A 22,557-nucleotide genomic window follows, 5' to 3' on the forward strand; every position below is an offset into this window, starting at 1 on the left:
TAGCATTTAATGTAATGATGTGTATTTATTGTATTCTGCGTGGCAACAACTGTCTGACAATAAAGATGGTGCAAGAGGTAGTAGCCATTTTGAGACGCATTTAGGGATTAATGAGTAGGTCAGGGAGGCTATAGATTACAAGAAATTTACTGAGGCACCTGAGTTATGATGGGCTGTAAATTAATGACTGGTCTTCAGATGGAATTTAAGGACAGAATTAAGTCTTTGATAAAAAGGCTGTTGCAATAAGGAAATTATAGTTCATTTTAACTAGACAATCAATGTAACCTAAGTTTAAGTATGAAGGTCAAGCATGTGTGTGTGACCCACAGGATGAAATTCACATCACATATTTTCTAGATTTACAGACATATTAACACAAGTACAGTATTATTGTATCTTAATCATACAAACCTGTTTGTATAATAAAATAAGAAAATAGTAAATTAACAAAAAATAGAAAAGAAATATGTATTTGCATGTAGTAAAGACCATGTGCATATTACCATTCAATGCAGTACAGTTAAACCTGAAGAAAGCTAATTTGCTCTTTGTGATAAAATATAATTTTGAAATATCTGTAATTAGTCATCAATGCAAACAATCAAAGTTCTACTTTATTTATGAAAATTGTATTACAAACCTCTTTTCCATATATTAGATCCTTAAATTCATTTTGCTTCGTGAGTAATTGTTGTATATTCTCATTAAGGCATTTATTTTCATTCAAAAGATGCTCATTTACCACCTACAAATTAACATAATAAGATATATATATGTATACATATGACTGATTACTGAGAATCCAACACTCAAGGAAACAAATAATATTATTAAATTACACCCCTTTACAAACTTTTTTTAACAGTACTTATAAATTAAACACTCTCTAGTAGAATAACAGTTGGGTGTAATTTGGATCATGGTCTTTATTTTATAAATGGTGCTGAAGCAGTAAATATGCCTGCTGTGTATGACCCATTTAGATTGCTCCCACAGCAAAAACAAACTGTACTTTATTTGTGAAATAAATGCACAATATTCTTCTGATTTGTATCTATATGCAAAGTTTTGTATAGATATTTGTACTTGTTGTTATTAACACTAGAAGCATAGCATCTGATTTCTTTCTACACTCTATTACAGCTGATGACTCAGAGTTACAGAGTTTACTATTTTTTGGCTGAATTGCAAGATTTATATTCAACTGTGGTACTTTAATAAAAAGGACTATAGCTCCAACTGCGATATTTGTCAGTTATTTAATGGCTTTGACATAAACACCTTGATATGGCAATTGCAAGTGAACAGTAATTCAAGAATGATGACACCTGCACTGCTCTGAGTGGATGTGGCTGCAATGGTTGCACAGGGTATATCAAGTAGTTAAACTACATAGCAAAAGCAAGACATTCAAATGAAGTTATGGAGCAAGAGTGACTACCAGTGCACCTCCAGCATGTGTGTATGTTATTTGCACATTAAAGCTGTAAGACTGACTGTTTTTAAATCCCATAGGTACTGTAACTGCTCTTGTCTGCTGCCTTTTTTTTTTTTAAGGAGCATGGCCCAATCCCCTAAATAATAAAAGTAATATAAAAACTGTTAGAAGAGAATTCTTTACAAATGACTTAGACTTATCTAAATTGCCTGGAAGAAAACTGCTTGCCAGCAAGCCAAAGTGTGGCTTTACTCTTGGGGCAGAGTGGATGTTTAAACTTTATCTGGAATAAACCATGGCAAAATTAACCTTCACAATATAAGCATGTGCTTGGACATTGTCACTTTTTCACTTATGTTGTACTAAAAATGTTTATTTACACTTTTGTTTACTTAGGGTTAATATGAAAACTATGTTTCATGCAATAAGAACATGTTCATGATGACCACATATGCATCAAAGATGCATCACAGTGTCTATTTTACGGTAACATCTACTTAGAATTCGATGAGAAAACACAAAACATGCCTGGCTACACTTTGATGTGCACTGCATTTAGAAGCATTATTTACACAAGGATATGAAATGTTTTTAAGCTGCAAAAAAGCTTTTAATAGCTACAAATGAATGACTGTCTTTAAACAATAGTTCAACAAAATTCTCTATTTGTTATTGTTTAATTCTGGCAGGCAGCACTGCTGGATTCTCTCTGAAGCACAATTTGGTATGATGTGGAATCAGTAATCACAAATTAAATAGTTCCTTTCCATCAGAACTTAAAATCATTTAAAGCCTGCTCAAAATGTGTGACTTCCCTGTTATTTTACTGCAATACACTGACCAGTTCTGATTGTCCTTTGCACATTTTCTTGCTATAAATTCTCAATACGTTTAAAAAAACACTAATAAAATAATGGTTTTAAGATTGGATTTTTAATATGCAAACAACTTTTTATAATGTAAATGGTTTTTGTTCCTGTCCTCTGCAATTACATTTTTATTGGTTTTACTGCAGATTACAGGCAACTTGAAATCATTTCTTCCTCAATGTTGACTAATTCTTGTCTGTATTTGATAGATGAATGATTAATAATGACCAATACTAATAACAACCAACCAATAATTAATAACCAGTCATATCTTATAAAAGCTACGGTTCAAAACTTGTCATATGATAAAACGAAGTCAGAAAAAACTCACCTTTACAAATTATCAGAACTGAATTCTTTGTGTTTAAATACAAACGTAGGGCTAGGTTCAAATTTAGACAACGGTTAAATTGGCAAAATGTGTAAATAGTACTATACTTATAATTCTTCAGAATTTTTAAAGCACATTACATTCGACATGTATTCTTGCATTTACAAAAATATAAGAAAAAAACTGACAATGTCAGTGAATATTTACTTCACATTATGTACTGGTAAATTATAATTTACCTCCATTATTTGTTAACAACTAAACATTCTAAATTTTCTTCCTTTTATATTTATGTATTGTGGAAGATTGCTGGGGTCCTTAGGAACATGTATAGCTTCCGGGCCACGAGAGGGCAACCTCCCTAGATTAAGAGAGGACCACGGGAGAAGAGGGAAAAGCGATTAACCAGTTGGGACCCGTAGCCACCGCCAGGGGGCACCTTAAGCCTAGTGGAACTCGGAATAGTTACTTCCCGCCACACTCAGCAAGATGGTGGAGGAACCTACCAGGGATGCCTGGTGTGCTTCCGGTGCAAAGGGCAGCACTTCCGCCACACCAGGAAGTGCTGCAGGAAGGACGTCATCAGCCACCCGGAGCACATCTAGGCGGGAATAAAAGGGGCTGCCTTCTTACAATTGGAGAGCTTGAGCCGGGAGTGGGAGAAGGACAAAGGCGGCCAAGGACTGAGAAAGAGAAACCGTATTGTGGTGATTATTTGCCGTGTGCATTGTGTGTGGTGTTTGGGACTGTGATCCTGTATTTATTTATGGAAAATAATAGAGTGTGTTTTATAAAGATGTGGTTTCCAACTGGTGGTGTCCGGGCGAGTCTCAAAGTATCTATGTATGTATCTATCTATCTACTATTAAACATCTTGCTCTAGCCAAACCTTAAGATCTTCTAAATCACTTTTTTCCAGTTCCATCTTGGCTTTCAAGTTTGCTGTTTCATTTTCTTCATTTTTAAGCTTATATTCCAGTTCACCCAGTGACCTTCTGGCAATATGCTAATGGAAAACCACAAAAACAACCATGTTAAATAATCAATGTTTTTACATCTTAATGATAGCATGATACTTCAAAAATTGCATTTAACAACTGAAATAAGTTGTGTCAGAAGTGGATCCAGGCTCTGCCAGGGCATTGGTATAAGGAAACATGGCATTCTGGCACTATAGTGTAGAAAAAAATGGCCTGTTATTCCGGACAACTACTCTGTTATTATGAGAAGCTGTTGCCACTGGAACAAAAAAACACCCTTCTATGGATATTCACTAGATGGCAGCACTACAGCAGATACTGTACCTGAGACACATCAGGAAGGCCTGCCATCAAGATGGCCGCATCTATAGTGACTTCATACTGAGATTCGAGTTCTCTTGCATGAGGCTTTTTGACAGGGTTAATGACATACCTCGTATTCAAAAACTATATTTGAAACAACTATAAATCATAATCTCTGTTTATTTTGTTCTTTAAGCATAGCTTTGTTTTTCAAGTAAAAGACCCGACATTTGAGACACTAATATCTCTCACAATAAGTTTTTTTTTTTAACATATAACACTTGAGTTTTATGTCCCCTGTGGGTCAGCAGTGTCATGATTTAGGCTGAAAACTCATGCTTCGCTGCCTTTTTCTTTGAGAGAAGTCATACTGTGCACTGTTGACAGGGTCACATCCCTCATTTCTAGGGGCAGGGTCTCCTGGGTCGTGACCTTGACTTAATCAGCAACCAGCTTAAAAAGGTCAGTCTTTCACTAGCAACCTTATCTGATGTATGGATAAAATCCTTAATTTCATTTTGATCTATTGTGTGTTTTCTCTTCTTGCCTGGTTTCAACTTATGACCCTGTTATTTGACCTTGATTTTGCCTCTCGTCTGGGTTACAGTCGCTATAGTTTATTTTTGTTTTCTTTAGTTTTGTCTTTTCCCCCACTTCTCCCGGTTTACTCACAAAATTAGTTTCTCCTGTTTTCCTGCTGAGTCAGAACAAGCAGGACTGTCTGTGGTCCTTTACAAATAGTTAAATGTTTCACACCTGACCTATGTGTGTTTACTTACAGACCTTGCATTAGGTTCATATAAGTAAGTGATAAATATACAAAATGTATACACAGTACTACAGTACTACTATGGTTGGAAGGAGTGGCAAGAAATACTATGGTGTGATCTATCAACAGAGAAACAGTGCCACATACATTATGATGGTTAACATACTATCTTTTCCAAAAAAAAGGCTTATTCTTGCACAACCTATTAAACTTGTTTTGTTACGGCCACAAGCTGCTACAGATGGAGTCATATTTTCTCCTGTTATTTATTGCAGATTGAAATCACAAGCATAATCTCTCCCCATTATACAACAATCATGTTTCTATGTCATTTACCATTTCATAAATCAGGTTTTTGACATATAACTTAACAAATCGGGCTGGCTTAGTATTGGACAGAGTGGTTATAATACCACACCTTCCTGAAAACTCAGTTGTTTATAATCATATGCTGTATTTAGTCTAAACACACTAGTTCTTTTACCACTTTAAATTTAAAGCCATGCTAGAAATGATATCAGCAGAAAACTGGGAAACAGAGCTAAAGTTTCAAATGATCAAGTGGTATGAAATACTACAGTGCAATCTATAGACATAGAAACAGCATGACACATGGCATGATTAGCATGCTTACCTTTCAAACAAGAATACTATACACAAAAAAAAAATCTTTCCAATACTAAAAGTAACTGCACTAAATGTAACAGGTTTAAGAGTAATAAAGACTGATAATAAAAAAGTATTACTTTTTAACTATTCGATTCTTTCCCCTGAGCAACACTTGGTAACTCTGCTGCTCTATCAACACTGGTTAAATTTGGATTTTCTGAGTTTACTAAGGTTAGCTGGTTGCCCATAAAATCTTTTTTTTCCTCCACTGTCTGCAATTCTAGCTATCCTTTGCGTGAGATCCATTCTTTTCAAAGCATTTGACACCACCTCAAATTATGTCTTTTTCAGCCTCCCTCTGGACCTCATCTCTTCCATGTCCATCACGGTGCACCTCTTTACCCAATCATACTCTGCTTTTTGAACCACATGCGAAACCCATTGTAGTCTGTTTTTTCTCAGCACAACAGTTACTTCAGCTACACCAAGTCTTCTTCCTTATTCAGCATTTTTGTACCTACCATCCATGGCACTCCACCCAACCATCCACCTGACCATTCTAATCTCCTTCATTTCCAGCTTTGCTTCATTTCTGCCTTCATCTGAATTGTCTCACATAGAGTGAACTACTTCTCACACAGCTTTCATAAACACCATCAATGCCACAAAGGCTCTTTTAAAAGTCAGAATGGGCAACAGCTTTCTGAATTTCTTCTATGCCCCTGTCAACCTGGCTATTACTGCTGTGCCCACATCTCCATTTGCACTCAACATGGTGCCCAAGTATCACAATTTTTCCCTTGTTTCTCCAGAACACCTCAACACCTCACCTCACTTTTAAACATACTCCATCAGTATTCTGAACTTCTCTCAACCACAGTCAACTCCACTTACTTGCAATTCCATTAGCTGCAATCTCCGCCTAGCTGCAATGCAGGTTTTGGGCCTGTTTTTTTGGCTATACACTCCATTGCTAACTGCATTCGGTTAGTTGCAACACGCTCATCTACAATTTCTGGTTTTCTGCAATGCCTTTAATATTCCTGTTTCATGATTTTCAGGTCAGTCGGCTTCGGATAGCTGCAATGGCCGTGCGAGTCCATTTTCCGCTTACTGTACAGTCTATTCCGTTTAAGTGCACGACCTCCAGACGAGATCCACACGTGCGCTTAAGCGGAGTCGACTGCACTTGACTTTATGCAAATAGGGAACGTGCAATTCATGTGCAGCTAAGTGGAGTGTGCGCTGAACCGATGTGCACGCAAGTGGAGCTGACTGTAGTTGATACACTATACAGAGATAGACGATACCACATAAAGTCAACAGTGCCAAGCATATGCGTGGGCGGTGTCTGTTATTTCAGTAACTTAGAAAGTTGACAGATCTGAAAAGAACATCAACTGATTGACATAATTTAGTTTTTTGAAAAGTTGCTGGAATATCGTTACATTAGGTCTAGTATAATATGGCAGCATGTAAGACTTCAAAAACGTTAAAAGCCCTGTCATTAGCGGATAGAGTAGAAGTGTTAAAACAAATTGAAAGTAAAGAAAGTCAAGTGTCGGTTGCCAAGCACTTTGGCGTTCTCCAAGTCAAATCTGTCGCATTGTTAAGCAACGGCAGCAGGTGATTGATGACTGGCAAAAAAACGCTAATCCTGACCGAAAAAGAAAACAGGCAGGAAAATCTGAGGATGTTGAAGTCACTTTGTTACGTTGGTTCAGCCAAGCTAGAAGCAGACAGCTGCCAGTTAGCGGACCGATGTTGATTGAAAAAGCCAATCAGCATGCTGTGAGCTTTGGCATAGAGGGATTTAATGCTACAAATGGTTGGCTGGAGTGCTGGAAGCAATGAGAAAAAAGTTTAAACAGCAACACAGGGAAAAGCAGGACGCTGATGAATTTGGTGCAGAGCGTTGGATAGTTGAAGTTCTTCCTGACATCATTAAAGAGAATGATGAACGTGATATTTTCAGTGCTGACAAAACTAGGCTTTATTGGCGTGCCATACACAAGGGAACATTAACGTTTAAACACCATGAAGCTGCTGGAACTAAAGTGCCAAAAGACAGACTGACGCTGCTACTGGCCTGTAACATGGATGGATCAGAAATGCTACCGCCGCTGGTAACAGGGAAAAGCAAAGAGCCAAGGTGCTTCAAAAACGTCAAGAAGCTTCCAGTGGTATATGAGGCAAATTGCAAAGCCTGGATGACCAGTGAAGTTTGGCTGCAGTGGCTGGAGAAGCTGGACAATTCAATGAGGTCCACAAGATGATAAATTGCTTAGCTGTGTGACAACTGTGCAGCACACAGTGATGATATCAGACTGACAAACATCAAGCTCGTTTTTATGCCGCCCAACACAACAAGCCTAATTCAGCCCATGCAGCAAGGCATAATAGCAAATTTCAAGTGAAATTACTGATCCCTCATGCTTCACTGGCTATCATGGATCAAGGTGACAATGAAACAATGACAGCATTTGAGCTGTCCCATAAGCTGACGCTACATGCAGAAGAATGCATGGAGTCGTGTCAGTACGTCAACAATCGTTAACTGCTGCAGATGGGCAAGCTTCGTGAAAGCTGTGGAGGTAGATAGCACTCTCCCAATTCCGGGTGCCTCAGCAGCAGTTGTGGACAATAGCAGCAGTGTGGGGCTACAGCTGCCTGATGGAATGTCAACTAATTACTTTGATCGTTTCGTTGAAATCGACAGTAATGCTCCAACAAATGAAGATAAAACAGACGAAGAGATATGCGAAAGCCTTTAGGCGTCTACTCCAGCCACTAATCAACTAGAAGAGGAGGAGAGACTGGACACAGCTAACGTCGATGACGTTCAGACTGCACCTGCCATGGCACTGACATTCGCTAATGCAGTGAAGAGCTTGGATTTTATATAAGCCTACCTAAACGTTTTATGCACTGTGAACTAACACTGAGTAAACGACGACATTGCTTAACTGAAATTTGGCAGCTGTAGACCAGCAAGGCTGTATTTACAGTATATTACATGTACTGTAATCTAATTTGACTACATTAGATGATTAAACTATATATTTGAGGCTGGTTAGTAACAATATGTCGCGTTTATTCCTTAGCTCTAGGCACTGCAGTTAGGCATGTCCTTTATAAATAGGTGACCACACTGATGCAATACATGTATAAAGTGCATACCTAGCATGAAGCACATGGCTCACAGTCTACTATGAGCTAACGCCTTCAGCCCCCAATCATTGCACCTAAACAGAGTGCACTGCACTTTCTACAAACAAAGGTTGTACTTGCTGCCAATTACTTTCATATCATTACATTTTTATGCACCCAATTCTCACCTTCCATACACTGGACTGAATTTCTGACAGCACCTCTACTCCACTGCTACATGGCTATGCACCCAGCTCTTTCACGTCTCCTGCTGCTACTCCTCCAACCATCAAATTGGTCTTTTACCGCATTTAACCTGAGATTTGATTATTAATCTATGCATCTACTCTATCAATAAATGCATATTAATACATATTACACGTTAGAAGTTTATGGTATTTTGAGTTTTCTTGATACTTTGTGTGTTGTCTATATTTGTTCAAACGTAAATGTAAAACTGCTCTGTGTAGGTAAATCTGAACTATGCACAAGTATTAGAACAAATATATATATATATATATATATATATATATATATATATATATTTTGTCTTTCTGCTTACTAGATATTCCAGAGTGTTCTGGTAATTGTTATAGAGGTAGGAAACAATGCGTTAATTAGACATAAATAGTCCTCTCCTTTGGCCTTTTGCAGTGGAAATCAGTTTAAAGTGGAAAGGCTGACTGCCCCCAGAATGAAAAATAAATTCTATACTGAAAAATAATGTGGTGACAGAGACACAGTAATAACAATAATTAGTACAGCATTACCAGATCATCCTCAAGAGCCAAGATTTTTCTTTCCCTTTCTTTTTTATGTGTTTCTTTTTCCTCTAAAACAGAGATAACCTATTATTAAATGATGTCTTCATAAACAGAACATCTGTAAGACCCAAAATATTACAAAATTACGTATTTCTAAGGTTTTGCCTTGAAGTTCCAAGGTAATTTTGGTTAAAGATTCTTCATAATCCTTCAACCTGCCAGTAACACAAATACAAAAAAAAAAACAACATTTTAAGACCATAATACAGCACTGCACATAGATAAATATATTTTACATAAATAAACCTTTCCTGAACATAAAACTTTTTACTTAAATTCACAGCTAATCATATCCTCCAGGCTTTCATTCATAACTAAAAAGCCCAATGTCGAACATTTTGAAATCTCTGCTAAAATTAGTATGGTTATAATCTCCTAGATCTCTCATGAAAAAGGAATCTAAATTTCAAACAAAAGAAAAAGCACATCACCTGGCTATGTAGTAATGGTTTAAACTCTTCCTAACCTTTACTTTAAATGGTAAGGTTCATCCTGTGCAACATATGCAACTACATGAAAATATATTTTTAAATGTGTGTAAAATAAACATCAATTAAGGGTATCATTATAAAGTATACCAGTTGCAATGTTTACCTTTGTTGCTCCATTTTAAGTGATGCTTCTAAACTTTGAACAGTTTCTTTTAAAATTTTAATTGTCACAGACTGATGCTCTTTAGTTGTTTTAAGTTTTTCAAAATCTGCCTCCTTATCTTTAAATTGCTGCCTTAGCATTTGCTCTCTTTTCTCTAGTGATATTTCAAGGTCTTTCTGGCGTACCTAAGGAGAGTACAACATAAAATCATTTGAAGTCTTGATTTAAAATATTTCCATTTCTAACTGATACAAAAACAATCCTCCCAGATAATTTATTGAACATAAAAAGTATTAACGAAGTAAACAGCTCAAACCTTAGCTACATCTAAGGACTGCTCTGCTGTTGTCAGTTGTTTGACAAGTTCATTTTGTTTACATTGCGATTTCAGTAAATCCTCATGCAATATTTCTAAAAAACATAAAAATATATATTTTTGTTAGTTTTAGTTGTTTCTTTCATCTTGGCTTTTATTTAATAACTGCATAAACACTAAAAATGCAGATGTATTTATTTACTTGCAGCTTCTTCTTGTTGGTCAAATTTCTTAACTGATTCTTGAAAATAAACATGCATTTTCTGAAGTTCATCTTCATTCTCATTGCATTTTTTTTGTAACTTCTCCACCTTAAAAATGATATATTTAATTAGCAAATATATTGGCTGTGTTTAGTATAATTCAGACTTAGTGTTCAATTTACTTTGGACAAAAATTTAAATTTGTGTGTATATATACATATATATCACCTTTCACTGTAAGAACTGAAAAACAAAAAAGACTTTTGAAAACATGATATGGTTATTGTAACTGTGCATTTGTGAGAACACATTCATCTTTATAATACAATAAAAATTTTAAATACAATTTAAAAAAAAATAACCTGGCTTTGTTTTGTCTTCAATTCTGCTTCACATGCTTTGGCAAATTCTTCACTTTTCTGTAACCTGTCTTTAACTTGGAAAAATAAAATGCTACATATGTTAGAAGTTTAAAAAAAAGTCATCTATAATTCATCTGTTTTTTTAAAAAACTACAGTAGAGTCTCGCTTATCCTACCTTCGCTTATCCAACATTCCGTATTATCCGACATCCCACCGCAAAAAAAAAACAAACAAAAAAAAAAATATGCATCAATCGACAACAAGAGCTGCAAGTTGCGAGCATGAGCGTAGTCTATTTTTTGTTGCTCCCGACTCTGCCGCAGTTAATTACAGTGGAACCTCGGTTTGCGTGCATAATTCGTTCTGGAAATGTGCTTGCAGTCCAAAGCACTCGTACAGTATATCAATGCGAATTTCCCCATAAGAAATAATGGAAACTCAGATGATTCGTTTCACAACCCAAAACTATTCATATAAAAATGATTAATACAAAATATAAAGTAAAAATACATAAAGCAAATTAACCTGCACTTTACCTTTGAAAAGAATCATGGCTGGTGTGAGTGAGTTTCTAAACTCTTGTGGGATTCCACCCAACGGGACGACACGCGGAAGAGCGTCCCAAAGCAATCGCAGTCTCCCAGCGCTGTAGCAGTTCAATGTAAAAGCCAATCCGAAAAGATCGCGGACATGCTATAAGCGCCTGCCATTGATGGGTGATACAAGGAAAAAGGGACATTATACAATGCGCTGGGCTCAGTATTACTTTACCCCCGACCCTGCCTGACTGTTGTGTCTGTGTATAGGAGAAAAGATCCCACTACATTAAATAACCTCACTGTTGCTGTTTCAACCTTAATAAAGTTGGTGTTGCTAAAAGTACAGAGACTCAGCTTCGAGTTTTCGGGTGCAAGACGGGGATTCGCACGTCACAGCACAAACACATACACACACATGCAGTCACAATGCAGTAGTAAACAGTATAGGCTCGTACGGATGTTGACTATATTAGTGACGGAGTTAAGGCTGGAAACTGCAATTAAATACATTGAGCAACAAGAAGAAGCTACAGGAATCGACATAATGATGCTGCAAAGATGCCGAGAATTCACAGCGAAGAAACGGTACTTGTCAGGAAAGCAGACTATGATCAAAAATGTCTTTAAATCATCACAGGACTGAACTTTTTAAGTACAGTACATACTGTATTTAACATCAGACAATTCTGTAACTGTAAGTTCATTTTTTCAGTTAATTTATTCTGTTGTTTTGTTATTAAACATGAATATTAGGTTCGTAATATGTAAAATTATAACATAGTTTGACATTTAATAGGTTTTTTCTTAACACCTGCCATTATCCAACATTTTCGCTTATCTGACGTTCGGCCGGCCTGTTTATGTTGGATAAGCGAGACTCTACTGTACAAGGTGTCAGCCAATATGAATAATCTTTTCAGGAGAGTATATACATCTAGTATTTATGTGTATTAATTGGAAAAGATGCAGAACTGAATACTGCTACATATAACTGACCATGTTGTTTGTCTAATATGTTATTAAGTGTATGTTGTAAAGTGAAAAACTTGTCTAACAAAAATGCACAGGGAATAAACAATATTACCATATAAGAAAAACACTTTAAGATTCTTACATTTAAAAATGATACTTTCTTTTTCATTTATTGCTTCTATTCTTAGGTCTTCAAAATCCACCATCATCCTCTAAAAAAGAAAAGCATACAATGCTGGCATTAAACCTACAAACTAAAATGGAAATAAAAACCCCAATACTTTTACACATAATCTGGATTTTATATGTATTATGCATAACCAAAAACCACAAAAAGGCCATCCCTCCACTGGGTTGATTTTTAAGTGTTTTCTCTGTTAACTTGCCCCAGCCGCTTTTTAAAGTGTTTCCTTGTACAACAATAATGTAAAGATTTTTCAGAGTGGCATTCATACATGCTTTTAAGTTACAACTATGCTTTTTAAGCTACACTTTTTAAAAAGGTACTCTATGTGCAGTTTTGTAAAGCAAAGAAGAAAGTCACAATTTGCTTTCCACAATTGTCTTTCATGCAGTACCAAGGCGCACAAAATGAGTAGCCTCTTCAGTAGTTTAGTATGGAATCAATTTTTTGTTTATTTTCTGTAAACATAAATCCAAAGAATGAAATATCAGCTGCATTATATAATATGTTTACAAGCAGTAAATACTATAAAGACTGAAAGAGCTACACAAATTTACCTACATAATATAGCACAATCTATAAAAGAAAGACCAACCAAATATTTCCAGTTTGTATGCAAAGAAGAATGTCACTTTTTACAGCAACATTTCTGTTTACACACAAATTTACATTACATTAAGCAAATTAAGAATGAAAAAGAGATACACAAGAGACTCCTTCTGCTCCTTCTATGCACATGTAGAAAACTACTTTAAAATAAATTTATTTTGTAAATTTGTTTCAAAATACAGATAAAATTCCATTACAATGAATATCGTTACAATGAAATTTTCATTACAACTAAATATTTTTATGGTACCGACAGTTTCCCCATATGACACGATTCTATAAAAATCTTGTTACTACGAAGAATATTCAACAGATACTTTCATTACAAAGAAGTGCCCAAAAGACCTTGAAATGCCTGAATGAATCATCCACAGCAGCTAGTTCTGTGGCTGCAGCTCAGTTGTGCACAAAGATCCCCAAACAGAAACTGTTGTTTCAGCGAAACTTTCCTCGTACTGTTTTTTTTTTTTTTTTGTTGCTTTTTTTGTTTTCGGTGGATTTCACGGATACCTTTTGCTTATCGCGCGTCAACATTTGAAAAACGTCCATTGGAATTTAACTCATTGTCACCCTCCTATAGAAACGGCAGACAAGAAGAAACAATAACAGTTAATATTAGAAAAAAAACTTTACATTTTTGCAGCTCTTGATTGCAGCAAAAAGAAAAAAGATGTTGCCAGTGAATTTGGAATTTCGCCATCAAAGCTGTCAACTTTCTTGAAAGACCAAGCAAAAAGAAGAAAAATCTCGGGTTGCAAACATATGTGAACTGCTGCATTTGAAGACATCAAAAAAGCAGATTTTATGTGGTTCAGTGATGCTCATTCAAGAAACATTCCTATTAATGCAGCACTCATTCAAGAATATGTGAGGTTTGTAAACTCTCTTGGGACTAGACTACTAGACAGCACGGCGAAGAGCGTCCAAAAGTCTGATCTCCACGTCTATGGAAGTCTGTTTATCTGTTGCCGGGGCAACAGCAGGCTCAAAACTATGCTTCATCTCTCCACCAAACCAAACAGAAAAGATATCGATGGGTGATGCAAGGAACACTGCAAATGCAGGGAACAGGATTACTTGATCACTGATCTGGCCACGACCCTGCCTGACTGCTGTGTCTGTGTATAGCAGAGTGGAAGATCACGCTACAACAAATAAGTGTGCCGTTACTGTTTCAAGCTGAATAAAGCTGGTTTTGCTAAAGTACGGAGACTAAGCCTTGGGTTTTGGGGTGCAAGACAGGGACTTATAGCGCAACCCCGATCTTTTATGATTTTCTTCTGTGTCGCTTCACTGCAGCGCTATGAGCCTGTTGTTGCCCTGCCCCGGCAACAGACAAACAATCTTCCACAGACGCTGCAACCGCGCTTCGGGACGCACTTCAGCGTGTCATTCCCATTGGGTAGGGAGTGGGGGGGGTGTCTCAAAAGAGTTCAGAAACCTCACAATATGAAGAAGAAAAGGATGATTCAGCTCCTAAATGATAACTGTGTTGCCCACAACACGCTTCCACATTTAGATAATGTTCGCGTTGAATTCCTCCCACCCAATTGCACAACAGTGCTTCAGCCATTGGATATGATATACAATTAATGAGAAATAAGCTATTGAAATGATTGCAAACGCCTGGGTGTCAAGTTAAAGAAAGCACTATAGTAACAAATACAGAATTTCATTACAACAAAATTTTCATTACAACGAAATATTTTTTAGGTCCCTGGCAGTTCGTTTTAACGGAATTTTACCTGTATCTATAATAGTTGTTTACCTGGATTAATTCATTGTTTTGAATGAATAGTTGATGTGTTTCTTCTCTTTCTGTTTCATCTAGAGTTAAAAAAAAAAATTCAACCCTCAATGATTTAGAAGAAAATCTGTGCACAACAGAGATGAATGTCAGGACCAAAACTAGATGACAGTGAGGCTTTAAACATGATAGGAGTATGACCTAATGAAGCTTTGACAGTATAATTAAAAATAGACATTGCAACAGTTGCAACTGGGTGGCTTATCAGGAGAAAATGTTATTGCATAATATTTTAGTGATCATCACATGAGCAGTTACTCCAGAAAAACAAGGTTTGAAAATATAGCTATTTACCTATATATATTTAACACACTTATGAAGTCACTCTTCATCCATAAATCTTTTATGAAATGGCATTCCGAGGACAACAAATAATTGGACACAACTTTCCCTAGATTACTAAATGGCAACGAGTTTGTCTAAATCAATGTTTCCCATGTTCAGTCATGAGGAATCCCAGTGTCTTTTGTTCTAACAAGTTTTATGGTCAGTTAATTGTTTTCTCTCCAAATGATCTTATTGTTTAATCATGTTGTTGTATTTTTTTCCTTCCTTATTTTATTCTGCATTTAGAAAAGTGCAACAGTGTGAGATTTATGTTTAATAATAAATTTAAATATTTGTATTTTGTCATTTTCCTATTGGTTTATCTTTTCTGCTCCTTTAACTGTATCCTAATAATGACAATAAAAGGCAAGTATAACTGGTAGAAGGGCAAATAACACTGACTTTTGAAAAGCAATGGTTCTTTCAGTATCATATTCACTTAATATACATGAAAATTGGTACATAAAATCTTAAATATCTAGAAAACCTGGAACACTTTAATGAATATAATGATTATGTTAATTCTGGAAATCTTAAAAGCCAAGATAATAGATAAAATTAGATAATAATAGATAATAATCATCTCCATGTAATATGCAAAAATTGCTACATTTCAATAAATATTTAGAAAACACAGTTTTGTAGTTTCTGTATTAGCACTAAAATGTAGAAACAAGTAAGTACAGCATAGTTAAGTAATTCAGGAGTCCAATTAGTGGTAAGTACAAGTCAGCTGAAAGTAGCCTGTGTCATATTTGTGCTTTATAAAAGTTCTATTTCTACTAGTGATTTCTTTTATCATTTTTACTTGACACTGTTGTTTGTTGTGTTGATTGAAGCACTGCAATTTGGCAACTTATTAGCTCATGGCCTCAGCCATGTTGTTGTTACAATCATTTAAACATTGTGCCCTGAATATTTAAGCTGGCAGCAAGGTTTACAAATAAAAACTAAAAAATAAATAAATAATAATATATATTTATATTATATATACATATAAAGTGTGTGTGTGTATATATATTTATTTATTTGCAGGAAACAATATCTCTTTGGTGAGGGACTTTGAACTAATGGTTACAGTTTGATTAGCAAACCTTTTTTCTGAAATTTTTGACAATTTCCACATTTTGTTTTGGATTAGACACTCTCTTTTCTTCGTCTTTTTTTCTTTTTTTTTCTTTTTGAGCTGTGCCTCATCATTCTCACTACATTATTCTGTTTCCTTAATATTAATCACCTGCCTGTTTAAATGAGCAAAGGGGTGCAGGTTTGCAAGCACACCTGAGGTTGCTAGGAAGAGCTCTGAAAGAGCAGTCCTAGACCTCCAGAGTACAATCCCATCTAGGGGATTAATTAGTATTAATGGGGATTATCCAGGAAATTTCTACAAGATGTGATGTAAAGTGGCCTCTTTATAAACTAATAGAGTTTGGTGTTGCGAGATAAATCAGGGCAATTACTTTACTAATATAAGTAAAACAGGCCAAAACATGGAGCACAAGATACTGTGATGATATTGTGAGTGCTTGTTGTGGTACTGAATTTGTTAAGTGCAGTTTTTAATCTGCCATTAAAACCAGTGGATGTGACAGCCAGTAATCTCAATCACCCACCCAGTAAACCACTGGTTCACCCCAACTCTAGATCAGGGAGGCACCACAGCATCCAATCTTAAAACAAGCTTAGATAATTCATTACAGCACTCTAAATTTTTGAAGGAAGCATTCTGCAAATATATTGTCCCAGGAGTTTATTTACGTTTGCACAATGTTCCTGTTCATATTTTAGCATTCTACACATGGGATGCCTGTCAAAATGACCACAACCTACAATATTGACGCAATGCAAATCTTAGAATCGGTGTGAATACTTGGAAACAACTTTTAATTAGTCATGCACTATGGTCTACTTGTGGTCCACTTGTGTGACAGGACCAGTGACTGAGGAATGGCAAGATTTTAGCAAATGCAGTCCTTAAATGTGACGTACCTTCTGTATAAAACTCAAAGTTGTCTTTAGGTAATAATGTGAATCCCCTTGGCTGAAAAGCAAATGTATTCCTGCAACTCTCACCCGATTTCAATAATTTAACTTTAATGCAAATCAAATAGAGTTCTGTGATTGTACTTAATATAACAAGTTAGAAAAGAGGACTTAAATTTTTTTTACATTTTTTTACATAAGAAAAAGAAGAAAAAAGAGTGAATGGGTAAACTGGCACACACACACACACCACGGTGGAGAGCAAGGCGAAGTAAGGAAGAAAAAAAATGAAGAAAGGTGGACAGGAGAAACTGCCTAATGGGGCAGCCCTCAACCAGCTCTTTACTAACTGGACATCATGAAGCCAGTCGTGGATAGTACAGCCAGAAGATCTGGGAAGCCGAAAGTTCAAGAAGGATAACATTGCAAAATAAAGACTGCAAATTAAAGTGTCAACACGAAGACCAGACATGTTCACTTGGCAATACCCCTATTTATACACTGTGTGCACAATTATTAGGCAAGTTGTATTTTTGAGGATTAATTTTAATATGGAACAAACACAGTGCTATCAGTCAATCCAAAATGTTAATAAACCTGAAACCTGAATGTTTCACAATGGAAATGTGAGTGTGAACATCATCAGGGGAATACATATGTGCGCACACTTATTAGGCAACTATTAGTGTGCAGATTTATTATGCAACTAAAGGAAAAATGAAAATTTTCCCATCTCACTTGTTTATTTTCATCTGTTATAGTGAGAATAATAAACAAACACCTCAAAATTTACAAATAAACATCTCTGACATTTAAAAAAAAGTCAATCAATCAATCAATGACCAATATAGCCACCCTTCTTTCCAATAACAGTCATAAGCCTTTCCATTCATGAAGTCTGTCAGTTTCTTGATCTGTTGACGATCAGCTTTTGTGGAGCAGTGACTACAGCCTCCCAGACACTCTTCAGAGAGGTGTATTGTATTTCTCCCCCGTAAATCTAGCGTTTAAGAAGTGCCCACAAGTTCTCGATAGGGTTTAGGTCAGATGAGGAAGGGGGGCCATGTCATTATTCCTTCATCTTTAAGGCCTTTACCGGCTGGCCACGCAGTGGAGAACTTCGATGCAAGTGATGGAGCATTGGTCTGCATAAAAATCATGGTCTTTTTCCTGTATCACTGTTTGAAGAAAGTGTCTTGAAAAACTGGCAGTAGGTTTGGGAGTTGATTTTGAGTTCATCTTCAATGCAAAAGGTCCAACTAGCTCATCTTTAAAAATACCAGCTCATACCAGTACCCCACCTCCACGTTGGAGTGGAGCTCTGTGCCCATTACTGATCCACAGGTCCATCCATCTGGTCCATCAAGAGTCACTCTCATCTCATCGGTCCATAAAACCTTTGAAAAAATCTGTCTTCAGATATTTCTTGGCCCAGTTTTGACGTTTCAACTTATGTTTCTTGTTCAGTGGTGGTTGGGTTTCAGCCCTCCTTACCTTGGCCATGTCTTTGAGCACTGAACACCTTGTACTTCTGGGCACTCCAGGTAGGTTGCAGCTCTGGAATATGAAAGTACTGGAGGATAATGGGTTCCTGGTAGCTTCACGTTTGATTCTTCTCAAATCTTTGGCAGCTAATTTGCGTCTTTTGTTCTCAACACGTTTCTTGCGACCCTGTTGACTATTTGCAACAAAATGTTTGATGGTTCTGTGATCACACACCAATATCTTAGCAATTCCAAAAGTGCTGCATCCCTCTGAAAGACTTTTTACAATTTTTGACTTTTCAGAGTTAGTTAAATCTCTTTTTTGGCCCGTTTTGCTCGAGGAAAACTAGCTGCCTAATAATTCTGCACACCTTGATATAGGGTGTTGATCTCCTTAGGCCACACCCTCCCTCATTACACAAATACACATCACCTGACGTGCTTAAATCCAATAAGCATTCAAGTTAATACAGCTTGGAGTTGGAATATACGCATTAAAAATGATGATATGGTCAAAATACTCACTTGCCTAATAATTGTGCACACAGTGTATAACCAACATTTATACCGCATTTACTTTTTCAAGTATGTGCTAAAGTTAGTTTTCTTCAGTATAAATATGGACCATAGAGGTTTTCTATACTGCCAATGAAAATAATCACCTCTCAAAATTATTCCCTGAAAGCTCCTTACCAAATTGTAGGTACCTAGGTTGCATCTCTATACTGTGATATATCAATAACATTATGGTGTTTTGTTTGAAGTATGCATGGTTTCCTTAAAAAAAGAACATGTAAAAATGAAATATTGCACTACAGTATTTCCTATTGTTCTGCATGTGCTTCTAATACTGATAGAGCGTTCTGATTCAACAAAATCATTTTACTACTGACATGTTACTGTAATTCATTATCTAAAAAGACTCAACTTCAAAGATAGTAGCAAACTTTTTCTAAATGCATTAATTTATTGATTCCTAAAACTAATGTAATTTTGAAAGCAGTTACCACTTTAAGATTGTCTACTTTAAATGAAGATAATTGAATCTCAGTAAAATTGCTCTTTTAAACGTAGGGAAATGTACAAATTATTAAAATATACAGAAAATGTCCCTAAACATTGTGATCACTAATTTTGTCACATAGTGCTTACTAAGATGTGACAGACCCTGATGGAAGACAAGCTGCTTTGTGTAGGCTGTCCAAAATATGAACTTTTGTTTTCCAGCTGTTTTAATAGATTGCACTACGCTCAGGAGTGTGTTTGACCCATTCTTCAAAGCACATTTACTTAAGGCTGTTCAAGTGGTCTGTGCACCGTAACTTTCAAATACTGCTACAGATTTTGAATTGGATAGAGATAGGACTTTAACAGAGCCATTGTAGGACAGTCACCTTTTTTTGTCTTTGAACCCCTTTAAACTTTCTTCGGACTTGTGTTTTGGATTACTGCCTTAACAAAATATTCATTTTCATCCAAGCTTGAGTTTTTTTAATGAAATACATTCTCTAGCAATACATGCAGTATCTTCTACCACCTATTCTTTCCTCTATTTTAACCACATATACAGTTCCTGGTGATGAAAAGCAGCATAATGCTAGCACCACCAATCTTAGCATAAGGTATAATGTTACTGAGGTCAGGCCAGTGCTACATTTGTGCCACACATACTTTATCTCTTTGAATTTTGCTCAAAAAGCTCTACCTTGGTCTTATCTGGTTACAAATTCTGATCCCACATCACTAATGGGTCAATCTTGTGGTTTTTGGCAAACTTCAACAATGTTCTGAAATTATTAAATTTGAGTAGTAACAGGGTAGCATCATTTAAATTTCTTACAGTTTGAATAGGGATAGAAACTAAATTCTCTTATCAAAAAAGCTCAGCAGTGCACCATCAAGGTAAAAAGTTTAAACTGTCAAAATTATTGCTGGCTTATTTTATAGACAAGTCACTGTAGGAATCCTTACTTTTTCTGCAAATGTCCATTTTGGCAAAGCATTTCTTTATTTAAATCCTGTACCACATGCAGCATGTCATTCTGACAGCAGAAAGGACTATAGATTTAACTGCACTCAGTTCATGATCTTTATACATCACTGGTCAGAAAATGTGGATTTAATATAATCAAAATGCTAGACTCAACCAGGTAATCATCTCATTCAGTTATTGCTGCCACAGAAACATTCCCGGTCATTAAAAGCAAGAACTACTTTACACATTTACACACTAATAGTTTCTGCTCTACTGCAGTCACTCTGGCTAAACATAGTCTCTGATTCATCTCCGTTTCTTCCTAATCTCTAAACACCACTACCAATTCTAAATTATGCTTACTCAGTAAAGAATAGTCAGATATTATTGTGTAAGAGTACAATTCTACATGGTAACACATAAAATATATATAACTTTATGGATGGAATATTCCTTTAATCATATTTGTCTCTGCATTTTAATCCTTTTTAATCACTACTCTGCCTCAAACGTTAATCATCAATGCATAAATATCCAATATAAATATAGGTAATTAAATTTAAATTTAAAGTAATCTCCCTCTAACTTCACAAATATTTTTATATTCCTATATAAAGCATTTTTTCTGCAAGATTTCATTTAATTTTCTTTTCTGTGAAGAGTCTTTGCACTTGCTGTAGGCAGCAAAACTAATAAAATAGACATACAAAAGACTACATGCACAGAAAATGATCTCATATCTCCGCAAAATATTTTGTGGATGAAAAGATATTGCAATGAAACGTGATAAAAGTGCTAAGGAGCTGTGCACTAAGTATATATGAAAATGGAATATAGTAAGTACGTATGGACTAATAGTTACATGAACAAAAAAACATTTGATGTTTTGCTCAAGAAAAGACTATTCGTAGTACATTTGTTGTCTTATTTTGTAAGTTAATACCCTAGATGTCCAAAAATCTTAAAAGTTTAGATATTCTATGATATTAGTGATAACAGACAGCGATCAGTTAATATAGGTGCTTTTGTAAATGTGCTGAAACAAGGCCTTGTTATCTAAAACAAATATTTTAGTAAGCAGATGGCCAAGTTGGGACATAAATATACTTATCCTGGTAAATCTGTGCTAGTTTTATGTTAAACACATCACATGAGTATCAAGATATAAAAGCATTCAATTTTCTAGTTAGCAACATCATAAGTACTACTACAGAGTCTAGAATTAACAAAGCAATTCTTCAATAAAATCTGAACCATCTTTTCAAATAAGGATTAAGTCAAATGTTTCATTTTCATTGAAATGTGTATGGAGGGCTGTTTTAAACATTTCATTTTTCATGTTATAGAATATATCCCATTTTATTTGAGCAAATTAGTATAACATATACAGGAATATACAGTTTAGCCAAAACTGAAACATAATTGTAAAATCTAATTGGAGATATGTGTAATTTCATGTTAACTACTGAAAACTTAAAAAAAAAAATTTCACATTGACCTATATGAATCTTTCAATTATTTTGATTTTTGAAAATTTTAATATCAGATAAATTTGATGCATTTGTATTTAATATACTAAATAACATAATTAGACATTAGATTATTAGGTCAATTCAGAAATCAGCTCTGGATGGTATGCTAGCTTATAGGGCCCACAAATGCATGGTTCCACATTCACACAGGGAATCAATCAGTAAAATTGCAACCATTTCTTTGGAGGATATGTATTTCATTAATATTCTAATTAGTCAATAATTAATTGATACCTGTATCTCTCATTCTAATATTTACTTGTGCTATATATAACACAAAGTGGCTATTGCCACTGAAAAAACAGAAATGCAGAAAGTCATCTGCACCACACTACATTCATTTCAGAGTGAGTAAAATGAATGGCTGAACTGCAGCTTTACTAACATTTTCTC

General features: G+C 35.6%; 1 protein-coding gene across 7 annotated transcripts in view; it reads right to left on the reverse strand.

Moving 5' to 3' along the window:
* The window catches only part of sycp1 (synaptonemal complex protein 1), an 89,531-nt gene that overhangs the window by 45,599 nt on the left and 21,375 nt on the right, over positions 1 to 22,557 (reverse strand). For 6 of the 7 annotated variants that reach the window (XM_039749349.1, XM_039749352.1, XM_039749355.1 and 3 more), the window contains 10 exons: positions 14,825 to 14,883; positions 12,406 to 12,475; positions 10,752 to 10,825; positions 10,389 to 10,497; positions 10,187 to 10,281; positions 9,871 to 10,055; positions 9,364 to 9,431; positions 9,223 to 9,284; positions 3,531 to 3,647; positions 644 to 748 (listed from right to left, as the gene is read on the reverse strand). In XM_039749349.1, coding sequence (XP_039605283.1) covers positions 644 to 748; positions 3,531 to 3,647; positions 9,223 to 9,284; positions 9,364 to 9,431; positions 9,871 to 10,055; positions 10,187 to 10,281; positions 10,389 to 10,497; positions 10,752 to 10,825; positions 12,406 to 12,475; positions 14,825 to 14,883 — 944 coding nt within the window. The remainder of the gene's footprint in view (positions 1 to 643; positions 749 to 3,530; positions 3,648 to 9,222; positions 9,285 to 9,363; positions 9,432 to 9,870; positions 10,056 to 10,186; positions 10,282 to 10,388; positions 10,498 to 10,751; positions 10,826 to 12,405; positions 12,476 to 14,824; positions 14,884 to 22,557) is intronic. The other variant, XM_039749353.1, reaches the window with a different exon arrangement.

Source organism: Polypterus senegalus, chromosome 3 (genome assembly GCF_016835505.1).
Source record: "Polypterus senegalus isolate Bchr_013 chromosome 3, ASM1683550v1, whole genome shotgun sequence".
Classification (NCBI taxonomy): Eukaryota; Metazoa; Chordata; class Cladistia; order Polypteriformes; family Polypteridae; genus Polypterus; species Polypterus senegalus.